Source organism: Pistacia vera, unplaced genomic scaffold (genome assembly GCF_008641045.1).
Source record: "Pistacia vera cultivar Batoury unplaced genomic scaffold, PisVer_v2 Contig469, whole genome shotgun sequence".
NCBI classification, from domain to species: domain Eukaryota; kingdom Viridiplantae; phylum Streptophyta; class Magnoliopsida; order Sapindales; family Anacardiaceae; genus Pistacia; species Pistacia vera.
In genome coordinates this window covers 248,726-265,564 of record NW_022196300.1, presented here as the reverse complement: position 1 = coordinate 265,564, position 16,839 = coordinate 248,726, and the positions used below count along the sequence as shown (strand labels likewise).

Below are 16,839 nucleotides of genomic sequence, written 5' to 3'. Positions count from 1 at the left end.
TATCATAACTTTACCAGTGTTTGCAGTGTAATTTTAGTTAACCAATATCATAAATTTCTACATAAATGTATGAGAGGTAAAAAGATAGCAATGAACAAAAAAAAAATAGTGTCAAAAAACTCAGAATTAACCTTTATGTGAGCTGAGGCCTTGTTAGTTGTTGTGAAGACCCTAGAAGATTCAACAATATATTCAACCCCATAATTGCCCCAAGGGATCTCAATCGGGTCCTTAGGTAGAGAGTTAAACGTTAGACCTTAAGTAAAATCAATTACTTATGTTTCCTGAGATGGGTGATGGAGTTAATTTACAATCCATAGAGTTAAACGTTAGACCTTAAGTAGAACCCATAATAACTCCTAACTGTTATGGATATATATGCGCACATATTTAATCAACATAGGTTTGAGGCATGAAGATTCATGGAAATCTTTATTGATTTCTCTAGTTGATTCCTAATTTGCAGAGAGAATGCATCAATTAAATGACTTTTTCTGTAAGCCATGGCCCAGGAAAGCGAGTCATATAGTTAGAGAGACATGAGCGATTGAATTCTTAAAGGAAAATTAGGGACAACAAAATTTGTTATTGCTCTTTCACAATCGAACTTATATACCATTCTTTTATAGAAAGAGTTAAAAGATGTTATTGTAACTATGCAGCACAATTAAAATGTGTCAATTAACAAGTCGTATATAAGGAACCATAAATATTCGTTATTGCCAACAGGCAATTGACATTTCTTCACTAAAGCATGATTTTTCATGTCAATAACTAGCATGCAAGTACTATAATTATGAATGATGTTAACTCACCAATTGAGATTTGTCAACATAATACAAAATCTACGTGTGAGAGAGAAAAAACATACGCAACACATGGAGGCACATGTGGATCACTGCAACAGCCAGGTTTCTCTTCTGTAAACCTGAAAATAAATTCAAAATGCATCATGTCTTAGCAAACTGATATTATATGAATAATCCAGCAATACTCATCAAATAAATGTCTACTTTATACAAAAGGGAGACAGAGCGCAAGAGAGTGAGCTATAAAGCTTACTTGTGAACCTCTCGATCACGCCTACACTTTGTCATTTGCCATGTCAATCCGTTATTGGGCTCCGGACCTGGTTGAGAGATCTCTAGCCCATGTTTTTTAACCAACTCAATATACATGGTTATTCATATGGAGCAATTTAGAAAGAAAGTTGTGACTGTTAAACTTGACCAGAAATCATAACTAGAAAAATAGAACTTACTTCTCCCCGTTGAAGTGTTCCATGCCAAGATCTTCATCCCAAATAAAAATATACTCATAAGCTGCAACAACGTCAGGATGCAAAAACCATTTTGCATACCACCTGCCAATCATATGTGAAAATGAAAGCTTAAATTGAAGATTTCTCGCATCAAAACCCTGACAATAAATCCAAACAATTCAAGAATGGATGATCATGAAAACAAAACATATAAAAACAATGAGATGCTTATTCTATACTTTGGTAGCTCTCAAATTAAAGGAGCTAAAAGGTTGGAATTCAATACTATGCAGAAGATCTTAAAATCTCACCATTTTGTTTGTCTCCTTGCACTAACATGGATTGCGCTCTTTGACCACTCAAATTCATCCCATTCACTTGTCCGACCATCATAGTGGAAAAGCAAAAGTTGGAAATCCTCAGAAAACTATCAAAATTTATGTAACAAAAACCTCAGTATCTCTGAAGTAAAAATCAGTTAAGGTAGAAAAAAAGAAAGAAATGGTCCATTCATATACACCTTTTTAACCATTCTATCAATATTTTGCCTCTGATTTAGACCAACTGTGATTGTCAGCAAGTACTTCGGCTTTTGCTTCAGATCTTGCAAATTTTAGAGCATTTACTTGAGTCAATTCCAATAATCTAAAACGTTGATCCAACATGCACAATCAGTAAAGAGGTCAAACTTGAGGATTCTCTATTACTTCACACTTTTGGTAGAATGGAAATTTGATGCGCAAAATTTTTTTCAGACTATGAAAAAAGAAGTTTACCGTCTTCATTGTTGGCCTTCTAGAAGATGAATGCAAGAGGCAGAGGCATGCCGCACACATAATTATTTCCATTTCTTCCTTCTTGTAGTCTTCTCCCAAACTAAGATATCAAAAGTTAAAAAAAAAAAAAAAAAAAAAAAAATATCAATTAAAAGAGAATATTATACCTAACTAGTGCGTGCATGTCCAACTAAGTCGGAGCCATCAAGAACCATATCAAAAGTGGTGGCTTGAATTGGAAACAGAGACTCAATACCCTTAGACTTGAGTTTCTATCTCAATGGTTCCGATATTTGAAACCGAGAAATAGCATTCGGATTCTCACTTTTCTCCTCCTCTTCCACCTCAGCATCTACTTTCGCTTTCTTTTGCTTCTTATATATCCGATTTCCAATTCACAGGCTCACCTAATTCCGAGCTCGTTTCACTTCTCTTTTTGTCATCTTCTTCCATAACCTTTCAATTCCTGTTATCCTTCTTCTTAGACCTTTCAGAGTCATCCGCCTTATTCTTTGAGTCCTTCTTTTTCTTCTTTTCCACCGAAAAGTCAGTTTCGTCTAAAATTTGAAGAGTTATTTTCTTCGTCATCTGCCTCTCTTCTTTCGTTCCGTTAACGTCGAAGGGTGCTAAAGAAGGCATAGGGAGAGAGGTGTAGAGAGTTTCTTTTTGGGTAATATAAATAGCATTACAAGATTAAAGGTCTCACTCAAACATAATTGAAATCAGATTCAATGTTACCATGTGAGAGAACTAAAGAATCAAAAATTGTACTTACAGGAGGTTAGGGACTGCCTCGTATTCGATGAATGAAGGAAACCAAGGAGATCAATTGAACGATGAAGATACGTGGAGAAGAGATGAAGTTAGGTTCTGCAGTTCAGAAATTTGGGCAATAGCGATTAAGATGAAGATGCGTCAGATCGAAGAGATGAAGATGCGTGGGGAAAAGATGAAGTTAGGTTCTGCAGTTCAGAAATTCGGGCAACAGCGATTAAGATGAAGGCGCGTCAGATCGAAGAGATGAAGATGCGTGGGAAAAGATGAAGTCAGGTTCTGCAGTTCGGAAATTCGAGCAACAGCGAGGGCAAACATACGTGGAGAAGAGATGAAATTTGGGTTGTGCATTTGGGAAATTTGGGGAAAAAGCTAAGGCAAACATGCGTGGAGAAGAAATGAAATTGCAAAAAATGCTTGCTTTATATAGGATAGGGTATTCTGTAAATAACTTAAAAAAGTAAGGGTCCTAATTAGTTATTTAATTTGAAATATAATTCTATTATGGAAATAAGTCAATTTGCAACTAAAAATTTAGTCAATAAAGAATTAGTGTTAGTTGCCCATAATTGAGGTCTGGCGGGAACAAATAATTTTGGGGGGAATATGAATTTTTTAAATTAAATTAGCAACTAAATCAAATTTAGTTGCTGTATATACTTTGGGGCCTTTGTAATTACTGTCCAAATATGGGATACTTGGTAATTTTATTTTTCTACAACTAATCATAATAGTTACTAATAAATTCCTAATTATTCGCAACTAATTTAGCAACTAAATTAGTAGTTGCAAAAAATTGTTTTTTGTAACCAAAAATTTAGATGCAAAAGCCATATTTTAGATACAAATTATCAAATTTTGGAGGGAAAAATCACCCGAAAAAAATTGCAACTAAATTTATTAGTCACTAAAGCAACCGGTTCTGTGACTAACAAAATAGTCGCAAAAATTTAACTTTAGATGCCAAATGTTGGAACATGTGGGCCCCAAAATTTTAATCCTCTTTGCTCAACTAATGTAATTTAGTTGATAAATGTAGCCTTTTTGCAACTAATTATGGTTAGTTGCTAAAAAAATGGTTGCAAAATGTCAGTTTTCTTGTAGTGTAAGAAACGGGTTGGTGCTTTGTGATGTCTACCCGATAGTTATGAGAAATGGGTTGGTGCTTTGTGATCTGCACCCGATAGTTATGAAAAACGGGTTGGTGCTTTGTGATCTGCACCCGATAGTTATGAGAAACGGGTTGGTGCTTTGTGATCTCCACCCGATAGTTATGAGAAACGAGTTGATGCTTTGTGATCTCCACCCGATAGTTATGAGAAATGGGTTGGTGCTTTGCTCCACCCGATAGTTATAAGAAACGGGTTGGTGCTTTGTGATCTCCACCCGATAGTTATGAGGAACGAGTTGGTGCTTTGTGATCTCCACCTGATAGTTATGAGGAACGGGTTGGTGCTTTGTGATCTCCACCCTATAGTTATGAGGAACGGGTTGGTGTTTTGTGATCTCCACCCGATAGTCATGAAAAGTGGGACGGTGCTGTGTGAACTCCACTCGGCCATGCCTCTAATAAGATGAGGCCATGACATATAACAGAAATTAATAAAAGAAAGCTGTGTGAAAGAGAAACAGAAACAGAATAAGTGTAAGGAAATAATTAAGAGAATGAGCTACGGGGATAGAAAAGTAGCGGTTTTACTTACTGAGCATTATTTTGTGCTCACCCCGTTATTTTCCTTTATGGATGCAGGATCTAAGTGATGATGCAGTCGGAGGGGCGTCAGTAAGCGAAGAGCAATAGCTACACCGTTCCCCTGTTTTTGAATGATATTTTGTAAATGATACTCTTTTTTGTACAAAGAATATATATAAGTAATACAAGAAAATTTCTGGGCCCATTTACTTTTATTATTATACATGTATTTTACTAGTATACTGCAGTTGTTACATTTTTGGTATCAGAACCGAGATTTTGGGATTTAACAGTGTACTATTCTCATCGCTACGACGTCCGAGAACCAACTGTGTGAGTTAATTCTTTCCTTACTCTAAGTGTTTCTTGAATTAAGCAAATTTGGTTGTTTTGTAAATGAGGCGTAGTTACCGAAAGCATGGTAAGAGTGTGTCGAATGAAGGAGAACCTTCTAACCCACTTAACCCACTAGAGCCTAGGCCCCCTTCCTTGGATGAAGCTCGAATTTGGGGAATTATACAGCAAGTTATGGCAGAGAGCCAAGGGAGAGTTGAAACCCCCGTGCAGGTACCACCAGTTCCTAACGTCAAAAGAGGACAACCGGTACCTCGCCCAGTACAGAACAGAGTTGAACCGATTTACGGTCTTTCCAGTCAATATCAACCCTCAGAGTTTAAGGGTACTACGAATCCAATAACAGCAGAAGAATGGTTTAGGTCCGTAGATCGTATGACAGGTTTATTCCCCATGACAGACCGGGAGAAAATCCGGTATGTGAGTTTCTTGTTTCGGGGTGATGCCCGAATTTGGTGGGAATTAATGAAAGAAACCCATGATATGGCAACGATGACTTGGGAAGAGTTTAAGCAAGAGTTTGAGGCCGAGTATAGAACAGAGGACCAAGTTCATGAGAAGGTCTAAGAATTTATCAACTTACAGCAAGGGTCTAGTACCGTGAAGGAGTACTCGGTGAAATTCAATTCTCTTGTAAGGTTTGCACCAGAAATAGTCAGTATTCCGGCATTGAGAAGAGATAAGTTTGTACACGGGTTAAAGCCAGAAATAGCCCGGGATATAATGACAAGTTTCGATCCCTCTCGAACTCATAGTGAGGCCTTGAGGCGGGCAATGAAAGCGGAGATCTTTGAGAATTCCCCTAGTAGGCTCCTCGATAGAAAGACTAAGTAAGCCACCCTCCGCCCTGCAGAGAGAGAAATTGGAAGGTGTAAAAGGTAAAGAAATGAAGAATCAGAAGAAGAGATTTCAGTTTAGACAGAATAGAAGAGAGTGGAAGAATAAGCGGCCCCAGACGAAAGGGTTTCCTCTTTGTCCTAAATGTGGGAGGAACTATTCAGGAGAGTGTCTGAGAGACCAGAAAGTGTGTTATAGGTGCCGACAGCCAGGGCACATGATGAGAGATTGTAAAGCTTCTCTTCCACCACCTGCACAGAGTTTTGGAGGCACTACAACTGCCAGAGTGTTTACTGTGGCACAAAGTGAAGTAGAGGCCAGTCCATCAGCCGTTACTGGTTAGTTACTATTTCATTCTGTTCCTTTATATGCCTTAATTGATTCAGGAGCTACTCACTCATTTATATCGTATGGGATGATTGAGAGGTTAGGTTTAAGACCCACTAGAGTGACTCAACCCTTTAAGATAGAGTTACCCGATGGGGCTAGTGTTCTGACACAAGAATTGTTGTCAGGAGAGTCTGTGGTGATCCAGGGTAGAGATTTAACAGTTGAATTAATAGTTTTTGATATGCCCGACTTTGATGTGATATTGGGCATGGATTTCCTAGGGAGATATGGAGTAGAAATTGATTGTCGGAAAAAGAAAGCAAGATTTAATCTCGATAGTGGAGACAAGTTTAGTTTTGGAGAGGGCCATCAGTTGAGTATGTCGATTAGCAGTGTGAAAGCTAGAAAGAGGTTGAGAAATGGGTGTTCGGGATTTATTGTCCATGTAGTGCAGAGTGGTGATGTCCCATAGCCAGAGATTCAGAAGGTGCCAGTAGTTCAAGATTTTCTATATGTGTTTTCGGAGAAGTTACCGGGCTTGCCTCCAGAAAGGGAGGTTGAGTTTAGTATTGAACTAGCACCAAGGACAACACTAATATTTAGAGCCCCTTATTGAATGGCCCCAGCTGAGCTTCAAGAATTAAAAAAGTAACTCTAAGAGCTTTTAGATAAATGTTTTATCCGACCGAGTCATTCTCTCTGGGGAGCTCCAATCCTGTTTGTGAAAAAGAAAGACGGGTCACTACGGATGTGTATTGATTACAGAGAGTTGAATAAAGTTACAGTGAAGAATAAGTACCCACTACCCCGGATAGATGACCTCTTTGATCAGTTAAAGGGAGCGGCAGTGTTCTCCAAAATCGATTTGAGGTCAGGGTATCATCAGGTAAGAGTGGTTGAGCAAGATGTGGCCAAAACTGCCTTTCGTACAAGGTATGGGCATTATGAATTTGTAGTTATGCCTTTTGGCTTGACCAATGCCCTAGCAGTTTTTATGGACTTGATGAATCGGGTATTCCATGAGTATTTGGATCAGTTTATTGTTGTTTTTATTGACGATATCTTGATTTATTCTAAGTCGAAGGAAGAACATGAGGAACACTTGAGATTAGTATTGCAGCGATTGAGAGAAAAGAAGTTGTATGCTAAATTTTCTAAGTGTGAGTTTTGGCTTAATCAGGTGATATTTCTGGGCCATACTGTGTCTAAGGAAGGGATATCAGTGGATCCGAGTAAGGTTCAGGCAACACTTGAATGGCAGAAGCCGAGGACAGTGAAAGAAGTCAGGAGTTTCTTAGGCTTAACAGGTTACTACCGACAATTTGTAGCAGGGTTCGCCCAGTTGGCTAAACCGTTAACAGCTCTTACCAAATAGAAAGCTCCTTTTGTATGGTCATTAACATGTGAGGAGAGTTTCCAAGAGTTGAAAAAGAGGTTAACAACATCTCCCGTGTTAGTGTTACCACAGGAAGGTGTAGATTATAACATTTTTACAGATGCCTCTCTGCAGGGACTTGGTGCTGTATTGATGCAGTTAGGTAGGGTTATAGCTTATGCTTCTCGTCAACTGAAAGAGTACGAGACCAGATACCCTACGCATGACTTAGAGTTGGCGGCCGTGGTCTTTGAATTAAAGATTTGGAGGCATTACCTTTATGGTGTAAAGAGTAATATCTACACTGATCATAAAAGTTTAAAGTACTTCTTCACTCAGAAGGAGTTAAATATGGGAAAGAGAAGGTGGCTAGAGCTGGTTAAAGATTATGAATGTGAGATCAAGTACCAATCGGGGAAAGCCAATGTCGTGGCCGATGCTTTGAGTAGAAAAGCTTACCTGTTCCGACTCACTAAGCAAAAAGAGTTGCTAGAAGAACTGTGTAGAGACCAGATTGAAGTGTTTCCAGGAAGGATTGCCAGCTTAGAGATTCAGTCTACTTTACTGGAAGAAGTCAGAGAAAGGTAAGTGGCCGATAAGTGGTGTTAGAAAATAGTTCAGCAAGTGCTTGAGGACAAGATATCAGAATTCTGTGTGAGATATGGTGTCCTCTATTTCAGGAATCGGTTGTGCATTCCTCCAAATGGTGAGTTGAAGCAGAAAATTCTTATAGAGGCTCATAACACACTATACATTGCTCATCCGGGGGCAACCAAAATGTATCAAGATGTAAAGAAAGGCTACTGGTGGTTAGGTATGAAGAAAGACATTTCAGAATTTGTAGCTAAATGTCTGACTTGTCAGCAGGTGAAAGCAGAACACCAACGGTCATCAGGGTTGCTTCAGCCACTAAGTATTCCAGAGTGGAAATGGAAGAGCATTTCGATGGATTTTATCACAGGTCTCCCCAGAGTACAAAAAGGGTATAATGCTATATGGGTGATTGTGGACAGATTAACCAAGTCAGCCCATTTCCTTCCAGTAAAGGAAAGTACCACTACAGATCAGCTAGCTTAGAGTTACCTTAAGGAGATAGTTAGATTGCATGGTGTGCCCAAGACTATAGTGTTAGACAGAGATTCCAGATTTGTTTCAGCTTTCTGGACGAGTTTACAGAGGAATTTGGGTACCCGTTTAGCATTCAGTACTGCCTATCATCCTCAGACAGATGGCCAAACCGAAAGAACAAATCAAGTGCTTGAGGACATGTTGAGAGCATGTTATATGGATTATAAAGCCTCCTAGCATGATATGTTACCCTTAGTGGAGTTTGCCTACAATAACAGTTATCAGTCTACAATTAGAATGGTGCCTTACGAGGCTTTATATGGTAGACGATGTAGGTCTCCACTACATTGGGATGAGGTAGGCGAAAAAGATGAGTTGAGTACCGCTCTTGGGCCAGAGGTGACTCAAAAACTGATAGAAGATTTGAAATTAATCAGAAATAGAATGAAACAAGCTCAAGATCAACTGAAGAGTTATGCCGACTTGAAGAGGAAAAAGGTTGATTTCCAAGTGGGTGATAAAGTGTTTCTGAAAGTTTCCCCCTACAAGCGAGTAATGCGCTTTGGAAGCAAAGGAAAGTTAGCACCGAGATATATAGGTCCATTTGAGATATTACAAAGAGTGGGAAAGGTGGCCTACAGATTGGGACTACCACCTAGCATGGACAAGGTGCACGATGTCTTCCATGTCTCGATGCTACGGAAGTATGTAAGTGATCCCTTCCACATCCTGAGTGTAGAGGACGTTGAGTTATCAGAGAATCTTGTGTATGAGGAACGTCCAGTCCAGATTCTAGATTGAAGGACTAAAGAGCTTCGGAACAAGAGTGTTTTGCTAGTGAAAGTCCTTTGGAGAAATCACAAAGCGGAAGATGCCACATGGGAGGTAGAACGGGACATGCAGAATCGCTTCCCAGAGTTATTTGTGTGAATTTCGGGGACGAAATTCTTTAAGGGGGGGAGAATTGTAACGCCCTACTTGAGGTACGTAGCTAATGTTTCTTATTTGCTCTTATTTGAGTCGGTTTATTATTAATATTGGTTGGTTGGCTTTTGGTAGCATTGATATGTTGAGTATTGCCTTGAAATTGGTTGGAATTAGAGGATTTTTGAGGTTCCAAGCTTCGCCGGGGCGAAGAAGAATCTTCGTCTCGGCGAAGAGGTGTTGCAGCCACAGAGGAGCTGCTAGAAAGTTTCACCGTGGCGACGGAACCTTCTTCGCTACGGCGACGGGTCGGCTGAAAATATTGTTAAGTTTTAGATATTTTCTTTCCTAAGGACAATTTGACTATTCTACCCCTAATTAGTAGGAAAAGTGGGGAGTGAAATGTAAGGAAAATTCATGGAGAATATGTTGGTGTGGGGGTGTGATTGTAATGAATCAAAGGATATAGATGGAATTCTTAAGGAAAAGTAAGGGCAAAATGGGAATGCTTGGGCATAAATTGTGTTAAAAGGAATTAAGTCATTGCAAACCCCTTCATTCTTCTTCTCCACCGCCATTCTCCTTTCTTACTTCCTCTCAATTCCTTTTTCATTAGTTCAAGGATTTTTAAAGGGCTTTTGGGAGTGATTGGGGTAGAAAATCAATCTAAGGCATCCTAAGGTAAGGATTCTTGCTTTGGATGTAAGATTTTGTGAGGTTTTGGATATATTTGTATGTGGAAGTCTCATGGTTTTATTGTTTAAAGGGTAGAGACAAGGCTAGCAGTCCAAAGGAAAGGAAGTGCTAGTGAGATCCCTCCATTTCAAGGTAAGTAAATCCCCACCTAAGTTGAGGTTTGATAACTTTTTGAGTAGAGATTTAATAGCAATTATGTATGTATGTTATGTGCATGTTATATGCTATGAAATTGAGATTATTGATCCATGTTGTGATTGAATACACTTCATTTAAGAGAAGTGTTGATATGTGATGAGAAGATGTAGTTGAGATGAGGTTTGGAAGGTTTTGAGTAAACCTTTTTAGAAGTGTTATTCCTTGGCAGGATTTATAGCTTGCAACTATATGGTTAGTTGCTAAAAAATGGTTGCAAAATGTCAGTTTTCTTGTAGTGTAAGAAACGGGTTGGTGCTTTGTGATGTCTACCCGATAGTTATGAGAAATGGTGTTGTGCTTTGTGATCTGCACCCGATAGTTATGAAAAACGGGTTGGTGCTTTGTGATCTGCACCCGATAGTATGAGAAACGGGTTGGTGCTTGGGATCTCCACCCGATAGTTATGAAACGAGTTGATGCTTTGTGATCTCCACCCGATAGTTATGAGAAATGGGTTGGTGCTTTGCTCCACCCGATAGTTAAGAAACGGGTTGGTGCTTTGTGATCTCCACCCGATAGTTATGAGGAACAGTTGGTGCTTTGTGATCTCCACCTGATAGTTATGAGGAACGTTTGGTGCTTTGTGATCTCCACCCTATAGTTAGGAGGAACGGTTGGTGTTTTGTGATCTCCACCCGATAGTCATGAAAATGGGACGGGCTGTGTGAACTCCACTCGGCCATGCCTCTAATAAGATGAGGCCATGACATATAACAGAAATTAATAAAAGAAAGCTGTGTGAAAGAGAAACAGAAACAGAATAAGTGTAAGAAATAATTAAGAGAATGAGCTACGGGATAGAAAGTAGCGGTTTTACTTACTGAGCATTATTTTGTGCTCACCCCGTTATTTTCCTTTATGGATGCAGGATCTAAGTGATGATGCAGTCGGAGGGGCGTCAGTAAGCGAAGAGCAATAGCTACACCGTTCCCCTGTTTTTGAATGATATTTTGTAAATGATACTCTTTTTTGTACAAAGAATATATATAAGTAATACAAGAAAATTTCTGGCCCATTTACTTTTATATTATACTTGTATTTTACTAGTATACTGCAGTTGTTACATTTTTGGTATCAGAACCGAGATTTTGGGATTTAACAGTGTACTATTCTCATCGCTACGACGTCCGAGAACCACTGTGTGAGTTAATTCTTTCCTTACTCTAAGTGTTTCTTGAATTGCAAATTTGGTTGTTTTGTAATGAGGCTTAGTTACCGAAAGCATGGTAAAGTGTGTCGATGAGGAGACCCTTCAACCCACTTAACCCACTAGAGCCTAGCCCCCTTCCTTGGATGAAGCTCGAATTTGGGGAATTATACAGCAAGTTATGGCAGAAGCCAAGGGAGAGTTGAAACCCCGTGCAGGTACCACCAGTTCCTAACGTCAAAAGAGGACAACCGGTACCTCGCCCGTACAGAACAGAGTTGAACCGATTTACGGTCTTTCCAGTCAATATCAACCCTCAGAGTTTAAGGGTACTACGAATCCAATAACAGCAGAAGAATGGTTTAGGTCCGTAGATCGTATGACAGGTTTATTCCCCATGACAGACCGGAGAAAATCCGGTATGTGAGTTTCTTGTTTCGGGGTGATGCCCGAATTGGTGGGAATTAATGAAAGAAACCCATGTATGGCAACGATGACTTGGGAAGAGTTTAAGCAAGAGTTTGAGGCCGAGTATAGAACAGGACCAAGTTCATGAGAAGGTCTAAGAATTTATCAACTTACAGCAAGGGTCTAGTACCGTGAAGAGTACTCGGTGAAATTCAATTCTCTTGTAAGGTTTGCACCAGAAATAGTCAGTATTCCGGCATTGAGAAGAGATAAGTTTGTACACGGTTAAGCCAGAAATAGCCCGGGATATAATGACAAGTTTCGATCCCTCTCGAACTCATAGTGAGGCCTTGAGGCGGGCAATGAAAGCGGAGATCTTTGAGAATTCCCCTAGTAGGCTCCTCGATAGAAAGACTAAGTAAGCCACCCTCCGCCCTGCGAGAGAGAAATTGGAAGGTGTAAAAGGTAAAGAAATGAAGAATCAGAAGAAGAGATTTCAGTTTAGACAGAATAGAAGAGAGTGGAAGAATAAGCGGCCCCAGACGAAAGGGTTTCCTCTTTGTCCTAAATGTGGGAGGAACTATTCAGGAGAGTGTCTGAGAGACCAGAAGTGTGTTATAGGTGCCGACAGCCAGGGCACATGATGAGAGATTGTAAAGCTCTCTTCCACCACCTGCACAGAGTTTTGGAGGCACTACAACTGCCAGAGTGTTTACTGTGGCACAAAGTGAAGTAGAGGCCAGTCCATCAGCCGTTACTGGTTAGTTCTATTTCATTCTGTTCCTTTATATGCCTTAATGATTCAGGAGCTACTCACTCATTTATATCGTATGGATGATTGAGAGGTTAGGTTTAAGACCCACTAGAGTGACTCAACCCTTTAAGATAGAGTTACCCGATGGGGCTAGTGTTCTGACACAAGAATTTTTGTCAGGAGAGTCTGTGGTGATCCAGGGTAGAGATTTAACAGTAATTAATAGTTTTTTGATATGCCCGCTTTGATGTGATATTGGGCATGGATTTCCTAGGGAGATATGGAGTAGAATTGATTGTCGGAAAAAGAAAGCAAGATTTAATCTCGATAGTGGAGACAAGTTTAGTTTTGGAAGGGCCATCAGTTGAGTATGTCGATTAGCGTGGAAAGCTAGAAAGAGGTTGAGAAATGGGTGTTCGGGATTTATTGTCCATGTAGTGCAGAGTGGTGATGTCCCATAGCCAGATTCAGGTGCCAGTAGTTAAGATTTCTATTGAGTGTTTTTGGAGAGTTCTTGCCTCCAAGAGTTGAGATGTTAGTTGTATGTTTTATGCCATAGCCCCCAAGGATCAACACTATTAGTTTAGAGCTCGCCGCCTTATTAGATGTGCCCGCCGCCTTCTAAGTCTGGGTCCCTACAAGACTTAAAAGTACAGACTCTACAGATGCTTTTAGTATGAGAGTTTATCCGACCGAGTCATCATCTTAGGGTGAGCTCAATCGTTTGTGAAAAGAGTTAAAGTCTTCAAGGATGTGTATAGATCTGTGTAGATGTGAATAAGTTCAGTGAGAATAAGTACCAATCCCGGATAGATGACTTTTGATCATTAAGGAGCGGCAGTGTTCTCCAACGATTTGAGGTCAGGGTTATCAGTAGAGTGGTTGAGCAATGTGCCAAAACTGCCTTCTACAAGTATGGGCATATGAATTTGTAGTTATGCCTTTGGCTGACCAATGCCCTAGCAGTTTTTATGGACTTGATGAATCGGTATTCCATGAGTATTGGATCAGTTTATTGTTGTTTTTATTGACGATATCTTGATTTATTCTAAGTCGAAGGAAGAACATGAGGAACACTTGAGATTAGTATTGCAGCGATTGAGAGAAAAGAATTTGTATGCTAAATTTTCTAAGTGTGAGTTTTGCTTAATCAGTGATATTTCTGGGCCATACTGTGTCTAAGGAAGGGATATCATTGATCCGAGTAAGGTTCAGGCAACACTTAATGGCGAAGCCGAGGACAGTGAAAGAAGTCAGGAGTTTCTTAGGCTTACCAGGTTACTACCGACAATTTGTAGCAGGGTTCGCCCAGTTGGCTAAACCGTTAACAGCTCTTACCAAATAGAAAGCTCCTTGTATGGTCATTAACGTGAGGAGAGTTTCCAAGAGTTGAAAGAGGTTACAAACATCTCCCGTGTTAGTGTTACCACAGGAAGTGTAGATTATAACATTTTACAGATGCCTCTCTGCAGGACTTGTCTGTATTGATGCAGTTAGGTAGGGTTATAGCTTATGCTTCTCGTCAACTGAAAGAGTACGAGACCAGATACCCTACGCATGACTTAGAGTTGGCGGCCGTGGTCTTTGAATTAAAGATTTGGAGGCATTACCTTTATGGTGTAAAGAGTAATATCTACACTGATCATAAAGTTTAAAGTACTTCTTCACTCAGAAGGAGTTAAATATGGAAAGAGAAGTGGCTAGAGCTGGTTAGATTATGAATGTGAGATCAAGTACCAATCGGGGAAAGCCAATGTCGTGGCCGATGCTTTGAGTAGAAAGCTTACCTGTTCCGACTCACTAAGCAAAAAGAGTTGCTAGAAGAACTGTGTAGAGACCAGATTGAAGTGTTTCCAGGAAGGATGGCCAGCTAGAGATTCAGTCTACTTTACTGGAATAAGTACAGATTGAAGTGTTCCACGCCAAGATCTTCATCCCAAATAAAAATATACTCATAAGCTGCAACAACGTCAGGATGCAAAAACCTTTTTGCATACCACCTGCCAATCATATGTGAAAATGAAAGCTTAAATTGAAGATTTCTCGCATCAAAACCCTGACAATAAATCCAAGCAATTCAAGAATGGATGATCATGAAAACAAAACATATAAAAACAATGAGATGCTTATTCTACACTTTGGTAGCTCTCAAATTAAAGGAGCTAAAAGGTTGGAATTCAGTACTATGCAGAAGATCTTAAAATCTCACCATTTTGTTTGTCTCCTTGTACTAACATGGATTGTGCTCTTTGACCACTCAAATTCATCCCATTCACTTGTCCGACCATCATAGTGGAAAACCAAATTAAAGTTGGAAATCCCCAGTAAACTATCAAAATTTATGTAACAAAAACCTCAGTATCTCTGAAGTAAAAACCAGTTGAGGTAGAAAAAAAGAATGAAATGGTCCATTCATATACACCTTTTTAACCATTCTATCAATATTTTGCCTCTGATTCAGACCAACTGTGATTGTTAGCAAGTACTTCAGCTTTTGCTTCAGATCCTGCAAATTCTAGAGCATTTACTTAAGTCAATTCCAATAATCTAAAACGTTGATCCAACATGCACAATCAGTAAAGAGGTCAAACTTGAGGATTCTCTATTACTTCACACTTTTGGTAGAATGGAAATTTGATGCGCAAAATTTTTTTTCAGACTATGAAAAAAGAAGTTTACCGTCTTCATTGTTGGCCTTCTAGAAGATGAATGCAAGAGGCAGAGGCGTGCCGCACACATCATTATTTCCATTTCTTCCTTCTTGTAGTCTTTTCCCAAACTAAGACATCAAAAGTTTAAAAAAAAAAAAATCAATTAAAAGAGAATATTATACGTAACCAGTGCGTGCATGTCCAACTAAGTCGGAGCCATCAAGAACCATATCAAAAATGGTGGCCTGAATTGGAAACAGGGACTCAATATCCTTAGACTTGAGTTTCTATCTCAATGGTTCCGATATTCGAAACCGAGAAATAGCATTCGGATTCTCACTCTTCTCCTCCTCTTCCACCTCAGCATCTATTTTCGCTTTCTTTTGCTTCTTCTTATATATCCGATTTCAAATTCACAGGCTCACCTAATTCCGAGCTCGTTTCACTTCTCTCTTCGTCATCTTCTTCCATAGCCTTTGAGTTCTTGCTATCCTTCTTCTTAGACCTTTCAGAGTCATCCGCCTTATTCTTTGAGTCCTTCTTTTTCTTCTTTTCCGCAGAAAAGTTAGTTTCCTCTAAACTTTGAAGAGCTATTTTCTTCGTCATCTGCCTCTCTTCTTTCGTTCCGTTAACGTTGAAGGGTGCTAAAGAAGGCATATGGAGAGAGGTGTAGAGAGTTTCTTTTTGGGTAATGTAAATAGCATTACAAGATTAAAGGTCTCACTCAAACATAATTGAAATCAGATTCAATGTTACCATGTAAGAGAACTAAAGAATCAAAAATTGTACTTACGGGAGATTAGCGACTGCCTCATATTCGATGAATGAAGGAAACCAAGGAGATCAATTGAATGATGAAGATGCGTGGAGAAGAGATGAAGTCAGGTTCTGCAATTCGGAAATTCGGGCAACAGCGATTAAGATGAAGGCGCGTCAGATCGAAGAGATGAAGATGCGTGGGGAAAAGATAGAAGTCAGGTTCTACAGTTTGGAAATTCGGGCAACAGCGAGGGCAAACATGTGTGGAGAAGAGATGAAATTTGGGTTGTGCGTTTGGGAAATTTGGGGAAAAAGCTAGGGCAAACATGCGTGGAGAAGAGATGAAATTGTAAAAAATGCTTGCTTTATATAGGATAGGGTATTCTGTAAATAACTTAAAAAAGTAAGGGTTCTAATTAATTATTTAATTTTGAAATATAATTCTATTATGGAAATAAGTCAATTTGCAACTAAAATTTTAGTCAGTAAAGAATTAGTGTTAGTTGCCCATAATTGAGGTCTGGCAGGAACAAATAATTTTGGAGGGAATATGAATTTTTTAAGTTAAATTAGCAACTAAATCAAATTTAGTTGCTATATATACTTTGGGGCCTTTGTAATTACTGTCCAAATATAAGATATTTTGGTAATTTCATTTTTCTACAACTAATCATAATAGTTACTAATAAATTTCTAATTATTCGCAACTAATTTAACAACTAAATTAGTAGTTGCAAAAAATTGTTTTTTGTTACCGAAAATTTAGATGCAAAAGCCATATTTTAGATGCAAATTATCAAATTTTGGAGGGAAAAATCACCCGAAAAAAATTGC

At 39.1% G+C, this 16,839-nt stretch overlaps 1 protein-coding gene across 1 annotated transcript; it reads right to left on the bottom strand.

Annotated features, from left to right (window-relative positions):
- Positions 1 to 667: 667 nt before the first annotated feature.
- On the bottom strand, positions 668 to 16,330 carry LOC116145878. The gene is made up of 7 exons (XM_031431312.1): positions 16,040 to 16,330; positions 15,275 to 15,374; positions 15,018 to 15,101; positions 1,573 to 1,688; positions 1,262 to 1,363; positions 872 to 928; positions 668 to 788 (listed from the first exon to the last, which is right to left on the bottom strand). The coding sequence occupies exons 2-7, from the start codon at positions 15,344 to 15,346 to the stop codon at positions 668 to 670; spliced, it is 552 nt and encodes a 183-aa protein (XP_031287172.1). The 5' UTR covers positions 15,347 to 15,374; positions 16,040 to 16,330.
- Positions 16,331 to 16,839: the final 509 nt, after the last annotated feature.